Genomic DNA, 17963 nt, shown 5'->3' on the forward strand with positions numbered 1-17963 from the left:
TTAAATGTTTCGACTCAATATTCTCATTCACTCTCAAGCTGGGAGGGTGGAGTGGGGGTTGTGCTCACTCAACCCGCACGAGCTAGGGTGCTCCAAGATAGACACCCCACCGACCCTAAAAATAATATACAAAATTCTTTGGTATGAAATGAAATGAAAACCAAAGGAAACGTGCCTTATTGGGATGTTGACTATTTACCTTAAATGATGATTTGAATTGCGTGCCAACAACAGCCAAACCTTCACATCTACAAAGATATCTGCCCACCTCTCACATCATAGTGTGAACATCACCCCTAGCTAGTGGTTCCAAAAAGACGATTTAATGTTCAAATAACATGAAACTATATTAGAGCATTCTTAACACATTCTCAAAAGTTGTCAAACCCATATAATTTAAGGTAAATTTTGAGAAAACCATTAAAATCACCTCTATAATCCATTCCCTATTATATGGATGAGTTATATACAACTAAAGTAAATCCCTAAATATAGAGACTCATTTTTTATCCATACCATATAATATATCACATATCTTCCAATCACCATTTACTATATAATAAGACAAAAGAGAAAAAAATAATATAAAAATAATTTATGGATATAAATAGGGAATAGAATGTAAAAGAATTTTAAAAAATGATAGATAAATTTATGGAATGATTTTTTTTAGCTAAATTATAAAGAAATTATATGGAATGAGATGTGAATGCTCTTATATGTATATTTTGTATTATGTTGAACATTATTTTAACTAAAATTCGGTAGTGCAGGCTGTTTTTATCTTGAAATTCTATAGATATCTATATCTTATTAAAATTCTAGTTTTTTTTTATAATATTTAGAGTGTCTTACGGATAATCAATTGATGGGATTGAGACTCAATGATCTTGTTGAGTCATGGGTTTTCAGAAAGCTCGAAGCTTGCTCATAAATTACTCGCTTGAAAAACTTGCTTGAAATCAACCGGGGTGTAAATGAGGCGGCTACACTTTATTTGTAAATAGTTCGAGTTCAAGCTTTGCCATAGCTCTGCTTAGGTCAATTTATAAACAACCCTAATTTAGATTGTAACATAAATGGGCTTATCTTTTATACAAATGTTTGTGCCTCGCTTAAACATTTCCCATTTCGAAATCAACTTTTTTTTGTTTGTTTATTAAATTTTGAATAACAAGCTTTGTAAATAATAGATTAACTAACCAGTTAATTGTAAAAGTGGACCCAATAGTTATATATATGATGATGAATTCGATGATGATGACAACGACGACGATGATAAATTGAGGCCACTATTCGTATATCATGCGTGAAAAATGAGTATCGAATACCAAATGACACAAAACTAATTTATTTGGGAATACTTGACACCGGTACTAAACACTTGGGTTCGGCCTTAATGTTAAATATGAAAACCCAAATTACTTGATTGCAGTTTATAGAGAAGGTATTTTTGGTAACAAAAAGGCAGTAAGCTTTTGTTACAAATATAGAAAGATGGATAGCAAATGTCTAGTTTTCAAATCTTACAAAATTACCCATATTTCCAACTACACAATACTATGGGTAAAATTAAAACTCCTCATTTAAAGGTACTCGCAAAACAATGCTTCTTAAAATTGCTTATGAGGCAAAATGTCCAAAATACCCCTCCAAAAGCACCTAAAAACTCCAAAAATAGGTGCTAAATAGGTGCTTTTAGAGAGGCATTTTAGACATTTTTCCTTTTCAAAAAGCTATAAGCAATTTCAAAAAACAATCCCAAACCCCCTACAAAGAAACAATCAAAAAGCATTTCCGGAAATGAGATATAACTAATTTCCTTTTTCTGGTGTTAAAAGGTGGAGTATTATGTTTGTGGGTCAGATTCAACATGGATATAAATATGACACGAACTCAAAAGCTTGCCAAATACATGAACTTGAATATGTCAAAGAATTAGAAAATGTGTCAATACATCAACTTGGACATGTGTAAAAAATATTGAGTAATATTTAAAATATTTAAAATCCGAACACGTATCTTTTTAGCAAAATAACATGCTTATCCAATGTTTAAAGTAGGGATGACAATGAAACCCGAACCTGATAGAAATACCCGAAACTCGACATAAATGGAACGAGTAATACCCGACTCATTAGGGTTTGGGACGGGGTTGAGATTAGTTTTAAATTTTTTCTCGGGTTTGGGATTTCTAATATACCCGATTACCCGACCCAATTACCCGATAACATAAACCCATTTACCCGATTATATACCCAATGTACCCGATATAGCTTATTATATTATATATATACTATATGTCAAATATATTATTTGTCGAAACATGTTTATGTTAATAATTTAAGATATTTTATCTTTATGGTAACCATATTTGTAATCGATTAGTTATACTTTGTCAAAACTCAGCGGGTGGTATACTCGACAGGTATTTTATTAGAACCCGATAGGAAACCCGAAACCCGATGGGAAAACTCGAAACCCGACGGGTAATTACCCGATTAAAATCCGACGGGTTTGGGATGAACTTAATAACCAGGTATGGGTTTGGGAATACCCAAACCCGACCCATTGCCATCCCTAGTTTAAAGATATGTCGGTTACCAGAAATATAACTTCAGGTATTAAATAAAATACAGAACACAGCTTTAAAATCATGAAGTTAGGTAACCGCGTTTACCATGTACCATTAGTCCATTAGGCTGTGTGTAATGGGGCGTTGAATTGGACGAAGAGGGGCGAGAACACCGCCTATGGGCGAAAAGGGGCGGGGGCGGGGTTCTTTTATCGCCGATGTGGTAAAATAATAATATTATTATTATAATAATTTGACCGTTGTAACGGTAAAAAAAAAATAAAACAATATCTATGTATACATATATATCTATATAAACATACACGTTCTTCTCCATTTCATATCCATTTCATACACAATTCATACCCAAATTCTTCAAAAAATTTAGCAAAATGAATCCTACAAACAACCCGAACCAACCGACACTCGTGGAACTCGCCGCTACCATGAGAGAAATCATCAAAAAACAAAAAAAGTGTGTCGAGGAACTCAACGATGCCATAAAAGAAACTAACAGACAACACGAAAAGATTGCCCAAATGTTGGACTTGCGGGAAATGAGTGAAGAATACGAATCCCTCAAAGCAGCCGGATTACACGAAGAGGCCGCATTATTGCAACGACAACGAATTGAAAAAATGCACGAATATTATGGATATTAGTATTTTATTTAGTTATGTTTTTTAATATTTTTAGTTATGTATTTTTTTTAATTTTAGTGCATTATTAGTTATGTTTTTTAATTTTAATGCATATTTATTTAATTATTTAAACAAATTGGTTTTTATTTGTTTAGTTTAGTTATAAAAAGAAAATAAAAAAAAAAGATACCGCGTGCCTAACTTGTAGCCCCTACACCATTACACCTTAAAAACAATTTCTCATCCTTTGCTGACTGGGCTCCACGTGTCATAATCCGTCCTTAATTGTAGCCCCTCCACTACACATGGCCTTAGAGCATTCCCATCCCATCCCCCATAATTATGTGAGGGGATTGGTAAATTATAGGGATGAGTTTTGAATGATTGTGAGTGTAAATTATAGGGTGGAGAGAGAAATGTGGTGATTTTTTGTAAATTTGGGGAAACATTTAAGGAACATTGTTTGCCCCTATTTATTTTTTAATATTTGTTGGATTGGTTGTGAGTAGGGGAGAGAGAAAACTGTAATGATAAAAGTATTATTTAATTAAACAGGAAAGAGAAATGTAGTGTAATTATAGAGATGGGGATGGAGAACGGAATGTGAATGCTCTTAGCATATATATGTATGAAAATAATATAATAAGTGGAACTTGTGGATCAATAATTTAGACTTATCTACGTAGCAGAGTTACGTGGAAGTAACATTTGTCATTTAGTAAAACACATAAATAAAATAAAAAGGAAACAATAAATTAGATACGATTTAATGATAGAGCACACACTTTATTAGTAAAAGTAAGGGGTTCAAATTTTACTATCACCAATTTATATGAGAGATATGTGGGAATAGTGATGACCGTGGCTTGATAGGGTTCGAGTCCGGATCTCACCCGGTTTTATCGGCTCTTCGTTGTCGTGCCATTTGGCGGGCATGGGGGTCGGGATTTTCCGGGGAATCCCTCAATAGGTGGACCGCTAAGGGCTCCGTCCGGACTCGTGGCCAGCTCGGGCTACCTTTAGCTAATGGAGGCCGCATACGGAATACCCAACGTTATTTAGTTGGTCGTTTAAAAAAATAAAATAAAAAGGAAACAGGAAAATCAGTGGGGCCCATGGATCAATAATATGTTTTGAATCTTTTGGCCCACGCACTTAGATTCCTCATTTTCATCTTTAGTGTGGCTAAAGTCAAGCCTTCTTTTTAAATACACATTTTTTTCAAAGCATTTGCTCATTTATTTCCACTCTTTTAGCCGCTCTGTTAAGTGTTAACAAACACCCATTAATTCAGGTACTCCATTTCACTATAAAGTTCATATTTTTCTTATTTAATTCATGTTCTTGAAAAGGGTTCTTGATTTTGAACTCTGGGTGTTTGAAAAAACCTAAAATTTTGATAGATTTCAAGATTTTTCTGGGTATGATTCAGTTTCATTAACAGTGTGTTTGATAATAATATTATTATTATAATTTATTGCAAAATTGCAGCCAAGCTTCTTTCTTTATCAAGAATTGCAGGTCAAAATTATATATTTTATATTCATCAAAAATGATCACAAGATTTTTTTTTTTAGTGTTTTTAGGCCCATTTTGGGGGGGGGGGGGTTGGATTTAATATTATTTTGTAAAGTGATTATTATGAAATTAGTCAAATGTTTTACCAAAACCATAAATTCAAATTCAAGATTTTATAATTTTGTACTTGTTTTTGTTGGGAATTTCGGTTCAAGTGCGTTACTTGGTGTGCAAGGTTAAGTAACAAGATTTAAGGAGTGGATAGTTTTAAACAATTAAATGTGCTCAGATTTAATTGTTAGTATAATTATTATGCCCTATTATTTAGCCATCCTAGTTGTAGTCTAAACGTGATAGGTTAGATTATAAATATCTGTGCTTTGGGGTGTAGAGATTGTAATTGGGTAATTGAGTTCTGTGAAGTTTCTCAATAATAATATTCGTGTTTGGGTGTTAGCTAAATTAGCGATCATGTTCAATACCTGGTACCAATTCCATTAGTTTTTACATAAGTTTTTTTGTTGTTGTTGCTAATTCTGGTACATATATCCCATAAATTTGCAGTATTTAATGGTTTAAAGTAACCAGTTTGAAGGGATAAGATTGGTCCAATAATGGCAGAAATTGTAAATACAACCAATATGAAGGTTGATACAGAAGATGATACATACACTAAAGATGGAACAGTTGATTACAAAAACAACCCTGCTAACAGGAAGACTACAGGAACATGGAAGGCCTGCCCTTTTATTCTTGGTAAATCCTGCACCTTTAACTTTTAGAAAGTCAAACCTGTTAGTATTCATATCCTTATTTGACACACATAAGAGTAATTTTTAAGCTTGAAAATATTTATATTCTTACAGTTTTTTTACACGTTACTAACTTATTATATATAATTTTGTTTGTATGATAAATGAGTTATTTAATGTTAGTTTTGAAGTTAAAAACCAACTCATTTGACTCTTACAAGTCAAAATTGGTCAGTTTTTGATGGTTTAGTTTTAACTTATAAACAGGAAATGAGTGTTGTGAAAGACTGGCTTATTATGGGATGAGTACAAATTTGTTACTTTATTTCAAAAACAACCTTCATCAGCATAGTGCTACTGCCTCAAAAAACCTTTCGAATTGGTCGGGAACGTGTTATATCACACCGTTATTAGGGGCATTTCTCGCGGACTCTTATCTTGGCAGATACTGGACCATTGCAATCTTCTCAATCATCTATGTTTTGGTATGTTTATAGATATTTGTATAAGTACTTACGTATTTAGTTATATTAAGTGAATTTAAACATAAAAGTATTCGACACTTGAATGCTTGCATTTTACCATTCAACTGCTCAAGCAGTTAAAATGCTATAAGTATAATGAAATGGTCAAAAGGGTCAAAGTCGCCCAAAGTGTTTTCAAAAGCTTAGGGTGTGTTTGGTTACTAAAAAGCATCCATTTTTCTGGAAACTTAATTATGTTCAAGATGTGGGTGTAAATGAGTTAAGTCAAGTCAAGGTGGGATTGGGCTTGGGCTCGAAGTTAAATGAGCTAGCTCGGCTCGTTCATCTTAACCATTTGCTTGGTTGCAAAAAGTGTCCATATTTCTAGAAAGCTATTCTATGTTCAAGATTATGGTTGTTAACGAGTCGACCGGAGCCAGGTTGTGCTCGGGCTCGTGCTCAAAGTTTAAAAATCCAGCTTGGTTCGTCTTGTTTATCTCAATGAACTGAAATGTTTCATAAAAAGCTTGAGCCAGCTCGTTTAATTTTACCTTTTTAAAATTTGTATTTTTACACATATTGATGTATATAGAAACAAAAGGTAATATTTTATAATGCAGAATTTATAAAAAAATCAACATGTTTCAAGCTGCTACCCAACCCGCCCATTTTGCGAAATCTAACATTTATATATTTGATTTTGTTATCCAGGGTATGAGTTTATTGACATTATCAGCATCTATTCCCGGATTAAAGCCCAAGTGCATCTCAGATGAAAATTGCCATGCCACCGGTACAACAGTTGGAGTCACATTCTTAGCACTTTATCTTGTCGCCCTGGCAACGGGCGGTATCAAACCGTGTGTCTCATCCTACGGTGCAGATCAGTTTGATGATGCAGATGAGGTGGAAAAGAAGCACAAGAGTTCTTTCTTTAACTGGTTTTATTTCTCAATTAATATTGGTGCATTAATTGCTTCATCTCTTCTTGTGTGGATACAAGATAATGTGGGGTGGGGTTGGGGGTTTGGTATCCCGGCTGTAGCCATGGCGGTTGCGGTTGCATCGTTCTTTTCAGGAACTCGGTTGTACCGGAACCAGAGACCTGGTGGGAGCCCGTTAACCCGTATTTGTCAGGTTGCTGTCGCTGCGTGGAGGAAACGTAGGGTCCATATGCCAGATGATAAGACGGTTTTGTATGAGACCGAGGATACTAAGTCTGCGATTGTGGGAAGCCGTAAACTTGATCACACAGAAGATTTTGGGTAAATAGATCAACATGTTTTTGGCACTTTAATCTATTTACATAAACGGGTTGAAAACGGGCCAACTGGGTAAATATATGATAGACAAAAGTGAAGGTCAAATGGGTCAAAAATGGTTGTTTTCAAATGCGCACAATGTTTCTAAAATCTTTTTTATGAAAATTAAGGTATATTATACTACTTTAGTATATAACCGTGTAATCACTTTTAATAGATTAATTATTTACAAGTTCGAAAGAAACAACAATGGGTTAGCGGGCCAAAATTACTAGTTTTGTTCCTAACCCATTTAGGGCATGTTTGGGATTGCTTCTTTAAAATGCTTTTTGCTTTTTGGAGAGGCAAAATGTCCAAAATGCCCCTCCAAAAGCACCTAAAAGCACCAAATAATCCAAATTTAACATAAATTTATACTGATATATAAATAACAAACAAATAATTATTAACATAAAAATAATCCAAATTTATAACCAGAGAAGTTATAATATTACATGTATTCTTCAGTTTTTCTAAACATTGTGAGGTAGACTCAAAATATTATATGTATTGTTATTATTTTTTAAATATATTTATATGTCACTATTATTATTAATAGTATTTTATATTAAATTTGGGGATTAATTTAAACGAGCCACGAGTCGAGCTGACCCTGGTTCAGGTTTGACTCATTTACAAGTTTTTTTTCGAGTGAGTTGCCAGTTTTTTGAACAGCCCTCCCCACAACTCACACACAAAAGTGTTGATTTTGACCCGTAATCCAAATGGCCACTTTGCCACCTCACGGGCCACACCATATTTTGCCCAAAACACCTCATTTTTTCGCTTTTTACATTTTCAAAAAAACATTATTATTATTATTATTATTATTATTATTATTATTATTATTATTATTATTATTATTATTATTACTATTTTTGTAGTTTGTGGGACAAAGCCGCTATAGAGTTACAATCGGACCACACGAAAGGAGCCATCGACCCGTGGCGCCTATGCACCGTAACCCAAGTCGAAGAATTCAAATCCATCATCCGACTACTTCCTATATGGGCCACGGGTATCATCTTCAGCTGCGTCTACAGCCAAATGAGCAACCTATTCGTCCTCCAAGGTTCATTCATGGACATAACAATCAACAACTTTCCAATCCCACCCGCATCACTCAGCATATTCGACACTTTAAGTGTCATCTTCTGGGTCCCAGTCTACGACCGGGCCCTCGTACCCCTGGCCCGCAAATACACGGGCCACAAATCGGGCCTCACTCAGCTCCAACGAATGGGCACTGGTTTAGTCATATCAATCTTCGCAATGCTAGCAGCCGGGATTCTTGAAGTCGTCCGGCTCGGAATTGTCAGGAGAAACAATTATTATGATCTCGAGCATATGCCAATGTCGATATTCTGGCAAGTCCCGCAGTATTTTTTGATCGGTTGTGCTGAAGTTTTTACGTTTATTGGTCAGCTGGAGTTTTTTTATGATCAAGCGCCGGATTCTATGAGGAGTCTGTGTTCGGCTTTATCGCTTACAACGGTTTCTTTGGGGAATTATTTGAGTTCTTTGCTGGTGACGATTGTGATGTCGGTTAGTACCAAAGGGGGGAAGCCCGGGTGGATACCGGATAATTTGAACCGCGGGCAGTTGCAGAATTTTTTCTGGCTTTTGAGTGCTTTGAGTGTGGTGAATCTGGGGGCTTATCTTGTTGTGGCTAAGTGGTATACTTATAAACGGGCGGTCGGGACTCTTCGTTAAAAGGCTCGGTCGTGCAAACATTGTTCGACTTCATTTGATGTTAATTTTCAGTTTATGAGATTATGTGTGTGTTGGTTAGTAAGGTTAATGTTATATAAATGGATTTGGTTGAATGCATATTTCATTCATAAAATACATCATGTTTTATCATACCCCTAGTCCCTAAGCATTATTAATGGATTTTTTTTCTTTTATAAATTCAACATTAGCAAATTACATGATAAAAACTCATATGACATATTACTGTAACTTATTCCATCCATCTTTATATTATTATTATTATTATTGTTATGCTGAAGCAGGATGACATGAAAGACACAAAGTACATGTAACGTAGCAAATCATGGGTCCGCCACTGATTCTAGGGCCAACACGCCCAACAACCTCCTCGACAACTACCGACCTCAGCACATCCTGTCTTTTGTAAATCAGCAGCTGCACACACAACAGATTTGATTATCATTTAAAGTTGATAACAAGGCCTATTGACACGCAATGACTCGGTATACAATTAAACAAGTTTTGGACATAAATGGGTCGACACATTAAAGAAACAAATAAAAATGTGTTTAAATGGACTCAACTCGCCTAACCTGTTTATGACATGAATAAAATGTTTAACTAATTGTGTTAAATGGGTTAACATGTGAAGACGACATGTTTAAGACTTGTTTGTCAAAACGATGTGGCTTTATAATTTTGTAAATCATAAATAAATTTAATTATATCATGTTAGTTATATCTTATTATTTATTTACCGTGTTAAGTTAGTCATGCCAATAGTCGTTTCTTATCATTCATGATAGTTAATTATGTAAACGGCATGTCTTATTAAACGTGTTGTGTTGAGTAATTGTGTTAAAGGTGTCGTGTTAAACACAAGTTGTTTAACACAACACGTTTTGGGAACCCTACACCACTAAAGTTGAAACGACATGTCTAATTAAATGTGCCGTGTTAAAGGTGTCGTGTTAAACACAAGTCATTTAACACGGCACGTTTAACCACTAAAGTTGAAACCACATCTAGAAGAAGTAATACTATTTCTTGAAAAGATATATAAATGAAGGTACCTAAATTTTACAAGTAATGTCAAATCAAGTAAATTAAAATTCACATAAACCAAATTAAAAAAACTAAGGGTTTTAAAGTTATTACTATGTAAAAAGGTTAAAATTTAATAATTTTTATGAAAGGGTGATTATGAAACTCAAATCCGATAGAAAAACCTGAAATATTTGGAACGGGTAATACCCGTCCTATTAGGGCATGAGATGAGTTTAGAATTGGCATAAGATTTGTGTACATGCATGACCTTTTGCTTTTACCTCATAATTTATTTTCGATCTCGCTAGTTTTTTTCCGCAATAGTTACAATTTTTAATTAAGTTAGTCACCGTATATAATTCATTAAAAAAATATAGCTAAACACACAAATTTGCATAGTAGCATGCCCTTTTTTATTTATCATGAGCAAATAATTTTGTTGAAACAAAAATAAATCAAATTTATTTGATTTTTCATTTTCAATTTTGATGTTTCACACTTCGTAAATTATACGAAAATCATATACAAGCAAAAGTAAAATCGTATAAATATATATTTTTAAACATTTCATTTTTTTCTATAATTAATAGTGGACATCTTCGTCGATGACAGATTACCAATGGCTGATATCTTACGGGTCGTTAAACAATTTGACCATCAAATCGTAGATAAAAGCTTTAAATATAGTGATTTGGTATATTCATACATAAAAGATGTAACATGATAAATAAAACATGCATACACCATATATTAATGTAAGTATATGATGTATCTATATGTATAAATATTAAATAGCATACCTTTTGAGTCATGAGTCTGAAAGAGAGAGGTTCTTCCCGCATAGGAAGTGAGAATGAACACAAAAAGAAGGATCAAGAAGAAAGTGAACACAAAGGACTTCATGGCCGCTAACTACAAATCAATTTGGCTATATAAAATTGGTTTACCTTTCTATTTATATAGAAAAAAAAACATATATGCTATAATGCTAATACAATAGCATTTAAATTTATAAATAATGTGATATTTAAATATTTGATTGAAAAAGAATTATATTTCTATGTGAGTTTTTAATATTTACTTCAACAGAGGCGACTTATACACGAGTACATTTTATTAAAGGCAAATTACCATAGGTAAATGAAAAACTATACACGAGTACATTTTAGGATATTTTTCAGGTACTTGTCAGGTAATTTCGGGTATTGATCAGGCGTTTGAAAAACCCGATTTCGGGTATGGAATCGGTTTCGGTTTTCGGGTATTACCGGGTACAAATCGGGTCTGGGTCGGGTACGGGTATTGGATCTGAAATACATACCCTATCCGTATCCTACGGGTAGGGTCGGGCACAAGTATTTAAAACCCGGGTATAAAAAACCAGTTTCGATTTTTTTCGGGTCCGATTCTAAGTTTGGGTATTTTCACGTTTTGTGCACCTCTAATCGTGAATAGGGATGATATGTTATATCCTTCCATATTTTCATCTTTGACCCTAGACTTGGATTTTGGATTAGTTACAACTAAGTCGTTATACTTTAAAAATATTCAAATTAGACCCAAAATTTTGAAGGTTTTAAAGCTCACAAAATAATTAATTTGTTGGACATAAAAATTTTAGAGCAAATCTCTTACAATAAACCTCTTGTGGTACAAATTTAGTGGTCGAACCTCTTACGAGCCAACCCAAATCGAATGGTTGTTTGTGAATTGGTGCAAATTCAAATATATCAGAGGTTGAAGGCGATCACAACCTGTGAACAAATGCGATGATGAATGAAGATGTCAAATGAAGAAAATACTCTTCAATAAATCATGTGACACGTCAAAATCACAAGTGAAATAGGTCATAAGGATCAATAATATTTACCTAAGATGATTGAAATACGGTATTTCAAATACCCTCATGTGTGAAATAGGTCATGAATTAATGATACTTACCCGAGATGATTGAAATACCCCAATGTGCAAGCACATGACTCCCTTTTCCGTTAAAAACACACGACCGTCCATTCTGGACAACCATTTATGTTACTTGTCAGTAAATAATAAGGATAAAACTTGTAATTCCTAATACCTACAAACCAAATCCACAAAACAAGACAACACCAAGTACTATCCATGTAATTATCTATTATTATTATAAAGTGAATGTGAAGTTTGGCGCCACACCTTGGTTTTCTTATTTTGTTGGATTGCTATTATGATTTGTTTTTGACACCAATAAACATTAGTGTTCGGTTGTGAGTTTGATGGTTTGTTTGTGTTAAGCTTCCAAGTAACACAAGTTCGAATTTGTTTCTTTGCATGAACACTTTATTTCTTTAGTAGCCTTTGGCTTTCTTTAGTAGCCTTATCAGTCACTTTCATTTTCACTTTCATTTTCAGTTTCACTAGCCTTTTTCCTTTTTTGTATATGAACTTAGGTTCATCTTTTTGGTGGCCTCAACAATTATTAAAAACTAACCGAATTCACGTATTAACGCGGGTTTTTCCAATGTTTTTTTTGTTGTTTTATTATGTTTTAGTTTTGGTATCGTATCGACCATAACGGAGATCGACGGAATTCGTGTGAAGTCATTGCCTTAACGATAAGGCTTTACCAATGTCGAGTTTTACTAACCATTACCACTCTGCTGGCCCATCTCAAAAAATTATATATATTTTTTGTTTTAGTTTGATACTATATAAAAAGTAACTCATACTGACCGAATTTGCGTCGGCTTGCCGCCATAGCGCTTAGGTTTTACCAACACCTGAGGTTCAACGCTCGGGTTTTACCGACCGAATAAACATGGTGACGTATACTTTCTTTTATTATTTTTTATGCTATGTATATTTATTTTTAGGTTTTGTTTCGGTGTCATAAAGAACGTAACGTATATTGATCGAATTTGTGATAGCTCGTCGCTACAACGCCCGAGTTTTACCAACTAAATTCATCACGCAAATAACTAGTTCTTATAAAGTAAAGAAAAGGACAACTCACTTGAAAGTACAAAAAGTCCATAAGCCTAGTTTTGCCTTCCAAACCTATCCTGTCTTTTCCATTTAATGGAAAAGAATAATGATAAAAGTATATATTAAAAATATTCCACCGCCGCTTAGATTGCTCACCGTCACCGGCAACCGACTGATCGACTTCTTATCTGCTCTCTCACTTAATAAAGATCGAAATTATTATATTTCATATATGTTAAATATATTTTAGATCTACGCAGCTCTTTGTGACAGAGGTATAACAGGAGACTAAAGAAGATCAATACTTTTGCGACGCTTCAATTCGTTGTTAAAGGTGATTTAAAGTTTGTTTTGATATTTAAAAATAAGGCAATTAGTTGTGATTTGATGTTTAGTTTTATTTATTTTGTTTTTAAAGTTTGTTTTGATATCTAAGAATAAGATGATTAGTTGCGATTTAAGAGATGTTATTTGGCCGGGTTTGTAGGTAGGGTCAATTAGTGAAATTGGTAAAGATGTATTATCATAATTAAAATAGGTAACAAAATAATTTTCTTTATGAAGCTATGTCTATAAATAGGGATAAGCTCAAGCTAGTGTGATTTGATTTTGGCTAGGGTTTGCTTTTGAGCATCATTAGGAGAGATAGCTGCTTCTTCAATCAAGTTGGTTGTTCATTATCGCTAATTAGAGTCGGGTTGGGTCTGTCATATATGGTTTAGGGTCGTGCGAGTGGCAGTTTTTTATTATATATGTAACGTATACTACAACTTTTTTTATTGACTGTTTTTCGATCAACGAATTCTGTTGATTTGTTGTGTGATAGAATTAAACAATGATAGATGGTTCGATTGGTTAGCCCCTTCTCCTTCGAATCATCTATTTAGGTTCCAAACATCGTTGATTGTGGCTTTTTTCTTTCTTATTTTTTATTGTTAAGTTTTTTCGTTATTTTACCTTTTCTTTTTGGGTCGTGCTATTCCTACGCCTCCCTCAAACTCGAACGGTCATTCGGCGAATTCTAAAACAACCGTTTGAAAAGTAAATGGTATGATGTGACATCCAATTCTTTAAACGGCCGTTTGACAAATCCTCAAAAGGCTTTCTCACACATCCCCAAACGACCATTTGAATGGTAGGGACTATGATTTACCTTCAAATGGGTGTTTGATACATCCTCAAATGTCATGTTAAAATGGTGTGGGACTAGATAGGGGATGATGTATATATTACCCAGTGAAAAAATAATCTCAAGGTCTGCCTCTGCCCATTGTTTTACATGTGATACATAAAACGGTTATGTAATCTTTCTCCCCCCACCAAATTTCCATACCACTACAGTGTTTATGCGGTGCTCGTAGTTTTCTACTTAAAATTGGTTACGTATTGAACACACCCTTTGTTCTTATGCAGCCTTTATTAGCAAGAAAAAAAACATTTGTTTCTTGCTTGAGTTGTTTTGCGAAGTTAAATAATTTTTATGCAAAAAAGACCTCCATAAATAACACCCACACTCAATGTAGTTAAAGGCACTTGCCTAGGTGCTCGGGTGAGGCCCCTTGCATCTAAATTGCCTTGTGGCCATCAAGCGCATCGGTGAGCCCTTGACAATGGCTAGAGTTTGACCAAATCTAAAAATTCTAGCCAATTTTAAGTTTGAACATCTAAAAGGGGTCTAAAACATTTGAAAACTACCTAAACCTGCTTAAGACATGTCTAAAATCCCTAGAAATGGTTTGCTCATGTCAGATACCTTGCTTTTAAAAAGGCTAGGCTTTTTAAGTGCCTTGCGTTTAGGTCTACTCACCCTTTATGCCTTGAGTGCACTTAGCTCTTTCGACTACCTAGCTCTCAAGGTTATAAAAATATTCGTTCACTAGTTATTTATTTATCGAAGATCACCAACTTGTTATATTAAGTCCTTGTCTTCCTTGTACCATTAGTTTTTTTGGTTCAACCAACACAAAAATTTGTAGAGGAATTATTATATAAAAAAGTGACCAACTTTAGTTTATTTCTGTGTTGGATAATAATATTTGATTTAAAATATTTTTTTATAACATGATGAATCGATAAATGATGTTTTGGCAAGTTTGACCAAGTTGACTTTTTTGGGTCAAGTTTGTTAAGGTTGTAGAATGCAGATTATGTTAAATAAGCATTTCTAAAAATTTGACGACCTTTATTGAAACACAGTCGAACCAAGGCCAATTACCTTTTGATGTAATCGTATAATCTTATAGTCGTATCTTTTCATTGTTTTTATATTAATTGTCGCTGCTATAACTAATACTCTCCGTCTGCTTCTCACCACATGTTCTTCGATCTCCTTTGGTTGTTACCACATCACATAAACAAATTCCATATATTAATTTCAGAAACTTCACGAAGAATCGTTCACGCAACCTTGGTGGAAGTTTATATTTGTGACTAGTATTCAAACACATTAACCATGAAGTCAACTCTAAAACACCATAAGTCAACTCGAATGAACCGATTTAGCAACATCGATGATTATAAACTTAAACCGGTAATCCCCATTGGCCCACGTTTTCAAGCCGACGTGCCTGAGTGGAGGGGCCCGATACTTAATGAATCAGAGTCTTCAAAATGGTTGGGCACTGTGATATGGCCTAGGAAAGATACAACCCAAGAAATTGATGAATGTGTCATAGGGAAAGGAAGATCGGAATACTGTTGTTGTATCACTCCTGGTTCCATCCTATGTGTCAAGTACCACATTGGCGAGGAAACAGATCGCTTGCAGACGGTCTTGGGACCCGCTTTCCAGAAATGGAAGTTTGATCAAATGGGAGAAGCGGTTGCCAAACCATGGAAGCAATCGGACCAGCAGAGACTCACACAACTTTTGAAAAGTAATCCACTTTCCGAATGTCAAGATTCTATTAAACTCGCTTTGGAATGTTTCCCATTAAAGTCGAAGAAAGATATAGTCGAATTTTACTTCAATGTATACATCCCTAGGCGAATGAGTATGCAGACAAGATCGGGATACGAGATGGTTAATACCTATGATGATGAAGAAGAGAAGTTAAAGAGTCTTTCTAAAGGATCTAGAAAGAAGGCCCGGGTTGATTTTGTAGCCGCGTACAGTCCTAATCTTGTGAAGACGAGGTACTTGACCGGAGGAAGATGATCCTATATTGGGAACCGTTTAGGCTACAACTCGGGTTTGAAGCTGAAAAAGGTAATCTCTTGTCTCCCATAATGTTCATATTCTCCTTTCACTTACCACTATCTCCTCCAAAATTAGGAATCATATTCGGAATCTATAGGCACAGTCGATATCAAAGAACTAAGCTCAAAGAAGTAAGTCTCATGTCGCCCTTAATGTTTTGTCAAGAACTCAAGATTGACATACTCAATCTTCTTTATATTGGTTTTTCTTTTTTTTTTTCCTTTTCGTATATTGTGTGATCATGGTAGTTATTGTAGTGATCATGTGTTCAACAACCAAATGCCGTACATGGTTCACTTTTTTTCTTGTGCTCATTAAGTTGAGGAGCCTTGACGCACTATGGACACCCGATTTCGTGGTAGATACGGGGTCAATGTGGCATCAACATGTTGGAGGTGTTTTTGCTAGTGCTTAAGAATCAACACAACAATTCTAGATTTAAATCAAGAAGGCATTTTCTACACAGGCAAACCAATATATATCTTAAAATTAGCGAGTAAGTTTGCTCACCTTTGCCCGTAGGATTGACTAGAGTTTGGAACAATCCGCCGACTCATTAGCCTCCATGCTTTGACCTACTTATCATCATTCAATTCATCCATGGCATGTTAGAGTGCATAAATTATGGCTATTTAACATCATCATTTTCTCTTATGGGCCATAATGCAAGTAACATTTCTTTTAAAACAATTTCCGCATTCAATTCAACACAAGACATCATAAAATTCATGTTCATTTGAATTCATCTTAAGGGTCTATTAAGCAACACACAACACATCTATCATTTATCCTCATTGAAACATTTAATCAAACACCTTGTGGGCGGACAACTTTCAAGTATCTAGTTCATCATCTTTATTACTCAAAGAGAATTCTCAACCTATTCTCTTTCCCAATCTTTGTAATTACAGTAAAAAAACTACATTATCTTGTTAAAACCTCGATGGCTATAATTACAGTAAAAAAAACTACATTCTCTTGCTCAGTTAAATAATTTTATTTATACATTTATCATTACAGTTTTCTCTCTTCTCTACTCACAACAAATTCAACAAATATTAAAAAATAAATAGGGGTAAACTCTATTTCCCCAAATTTACAATAAATCACTACATTTTCTCCACCCTATAATTTACACTCACAACCATTCAAAACTCCACCCTATAATTTGCAAACTTTTCTCACATACTTTTAGGGAATAAGATAAGAATGCTCTAACTCATGTCCACTATTCAAATTTAAGAATATAAACAACGATTCGACATGAAAGGAAACATAAAACAAGTTCATTCATCGTAAAATAAAACCTACACTACATCAATTTTTGTTAGCAATATGAAAGAACCCTAATACACCCGATTTAAACTTATGAACCCTAAAATTTAGGCTCAAAACAACACAATTGGTACCATATACTTACATGCAACCATAAATCATGATGTTTTCATGCTACACAACACTCTAATTTACCCAATTTTGTTCAACATTCATCAACATTTTGAGCATAAACAATAAAGTTCCTGCAACAACAATCATGAAGTTCATCATCTAAAACCATAAACAAACATAAACTCTCTTTTTCATCCATGGTTACTCATTTAACTCAAGAACACAACAAACCTTAAGGTTTAGGTTAAAATTCACTCACCACACAACCAAATAAGTAGTAGAGGGTCAATTGGCCTTCAATTTCTTGTTTCATTAACTTAGAAATTGAGTTCAAGCGCTTCTCGTCGGGTTCTCCTTGAATCCCATCGTTTCCACCGTCACACCCCCTTTTCCTCTATGATTT

General features: G+C 34.3%; 3 protein-coding genes across 5 annotated transcripts in view; 2 read left to right on the top strand and 1 right to left on the bottom strand.

Moving 5' to 3' along the window:
* The window catches only part of LOC143574563 (protein DAMAGED DNA-BINDING 2-like), a 114507-nt gene that overhangs the window by 84551 nt on the left and 11993 nt on the right, over window positions 1–17963 (bottom strand). The window lies entirely within an intron of this gene.
* LOC143574558 (protein NRT1/ PTR FAMILY 8.1-like) lies at window positions 4408–9063 on the top strand. Of its 3 annotated transcripts, none has more exons than XM_077059149.1 (5): window positions 4408–4510; window positions 5299–5490; window positions 5754–5971; window positions 6662–7215; window positions 8136–9063. In XM_077059149.1, exons 2-5 carry the CDS (start codon window positions 5349–5351, stop codon window positions 8962–8964), a joined length of 1743 nt encoding a protein of 580 aa, XP_076915264.1. In that variant the 5' UTR covers window positions 4408–4510; window positions 5299–5348; the 3' UTR covers window positions 8965–9063. The 3 variants fall into 3 exon arrangements, with proteins under 3 accessions (XP_076915264.1, XP_076915266.1, XP_076915265.1); XM_077059151.1 differs by having other exon boundaries at window positions 4493–4510; window positions 5330–5490; XM_077059150.1 differs by lacking the exon at window positions 4408–4510 and adding an exon at window positions 4568–4637.
* Window positions 15425–16129, top strand: LOC143574568 (AT-rich interactive domain-containing protein 1-like). Its single transcript, XM_077059158.1, has one exon. The coding sequence runs from the start codon at window positions 15425–15427 to the stop codon at window positions 16127–16129; it is 705 nt and encodes a 234-aa protein (XP_076915273.1).

Source organism: Bidens hawaiensis, unplaced genomic scaffold, assembly GCF_021521415.1.
Source record: "Bidens hawaiensis isolate Kalapana, Puna unplaced genomic scaffold, B.hawaiensis_p1.1 tig00027057_1, whole genome shotgun sequence".
Classification (NCBI taxonomy): domain Eukaryota; kingdom Viridiplantae; phylum Streptophyta; class Magnoliopsida; order Asterales; family Asteraceae; genus Bidens; species Bidens hawaiensis.

Bases quoted from the DNA above. Each gene is read 5' to 3' on its own strand.
- LOC143574558 (XM_077059149.1), top strand. From the start codon at position 5,349: ATGGCAGAAATTGTAAATACAACCAATATGAAGGTTGATACAGAAGAT. The intron at 5,491-5,753 runs GTAAATCCTGCA...ACTTATAAACAG, and splicing joins GGCCTGCCCTTTTATTCTTG to GAAATGAGTGTTGTGAAAGA. The intron at 7,216-8,135 runs GTAAATAGATCA...CTATTTTTGTAG, and splicing joins GATCACACAGAAGATTTTGG to TTTGTGGGACAAAGCCGCTA.
- LOC143574568 (XM_077059158.1), top strand. From the start codon at position 15,425: ATGAAGTCAACTCTAAAACACCATAAGTCAACTCGAATGAACCGATTT.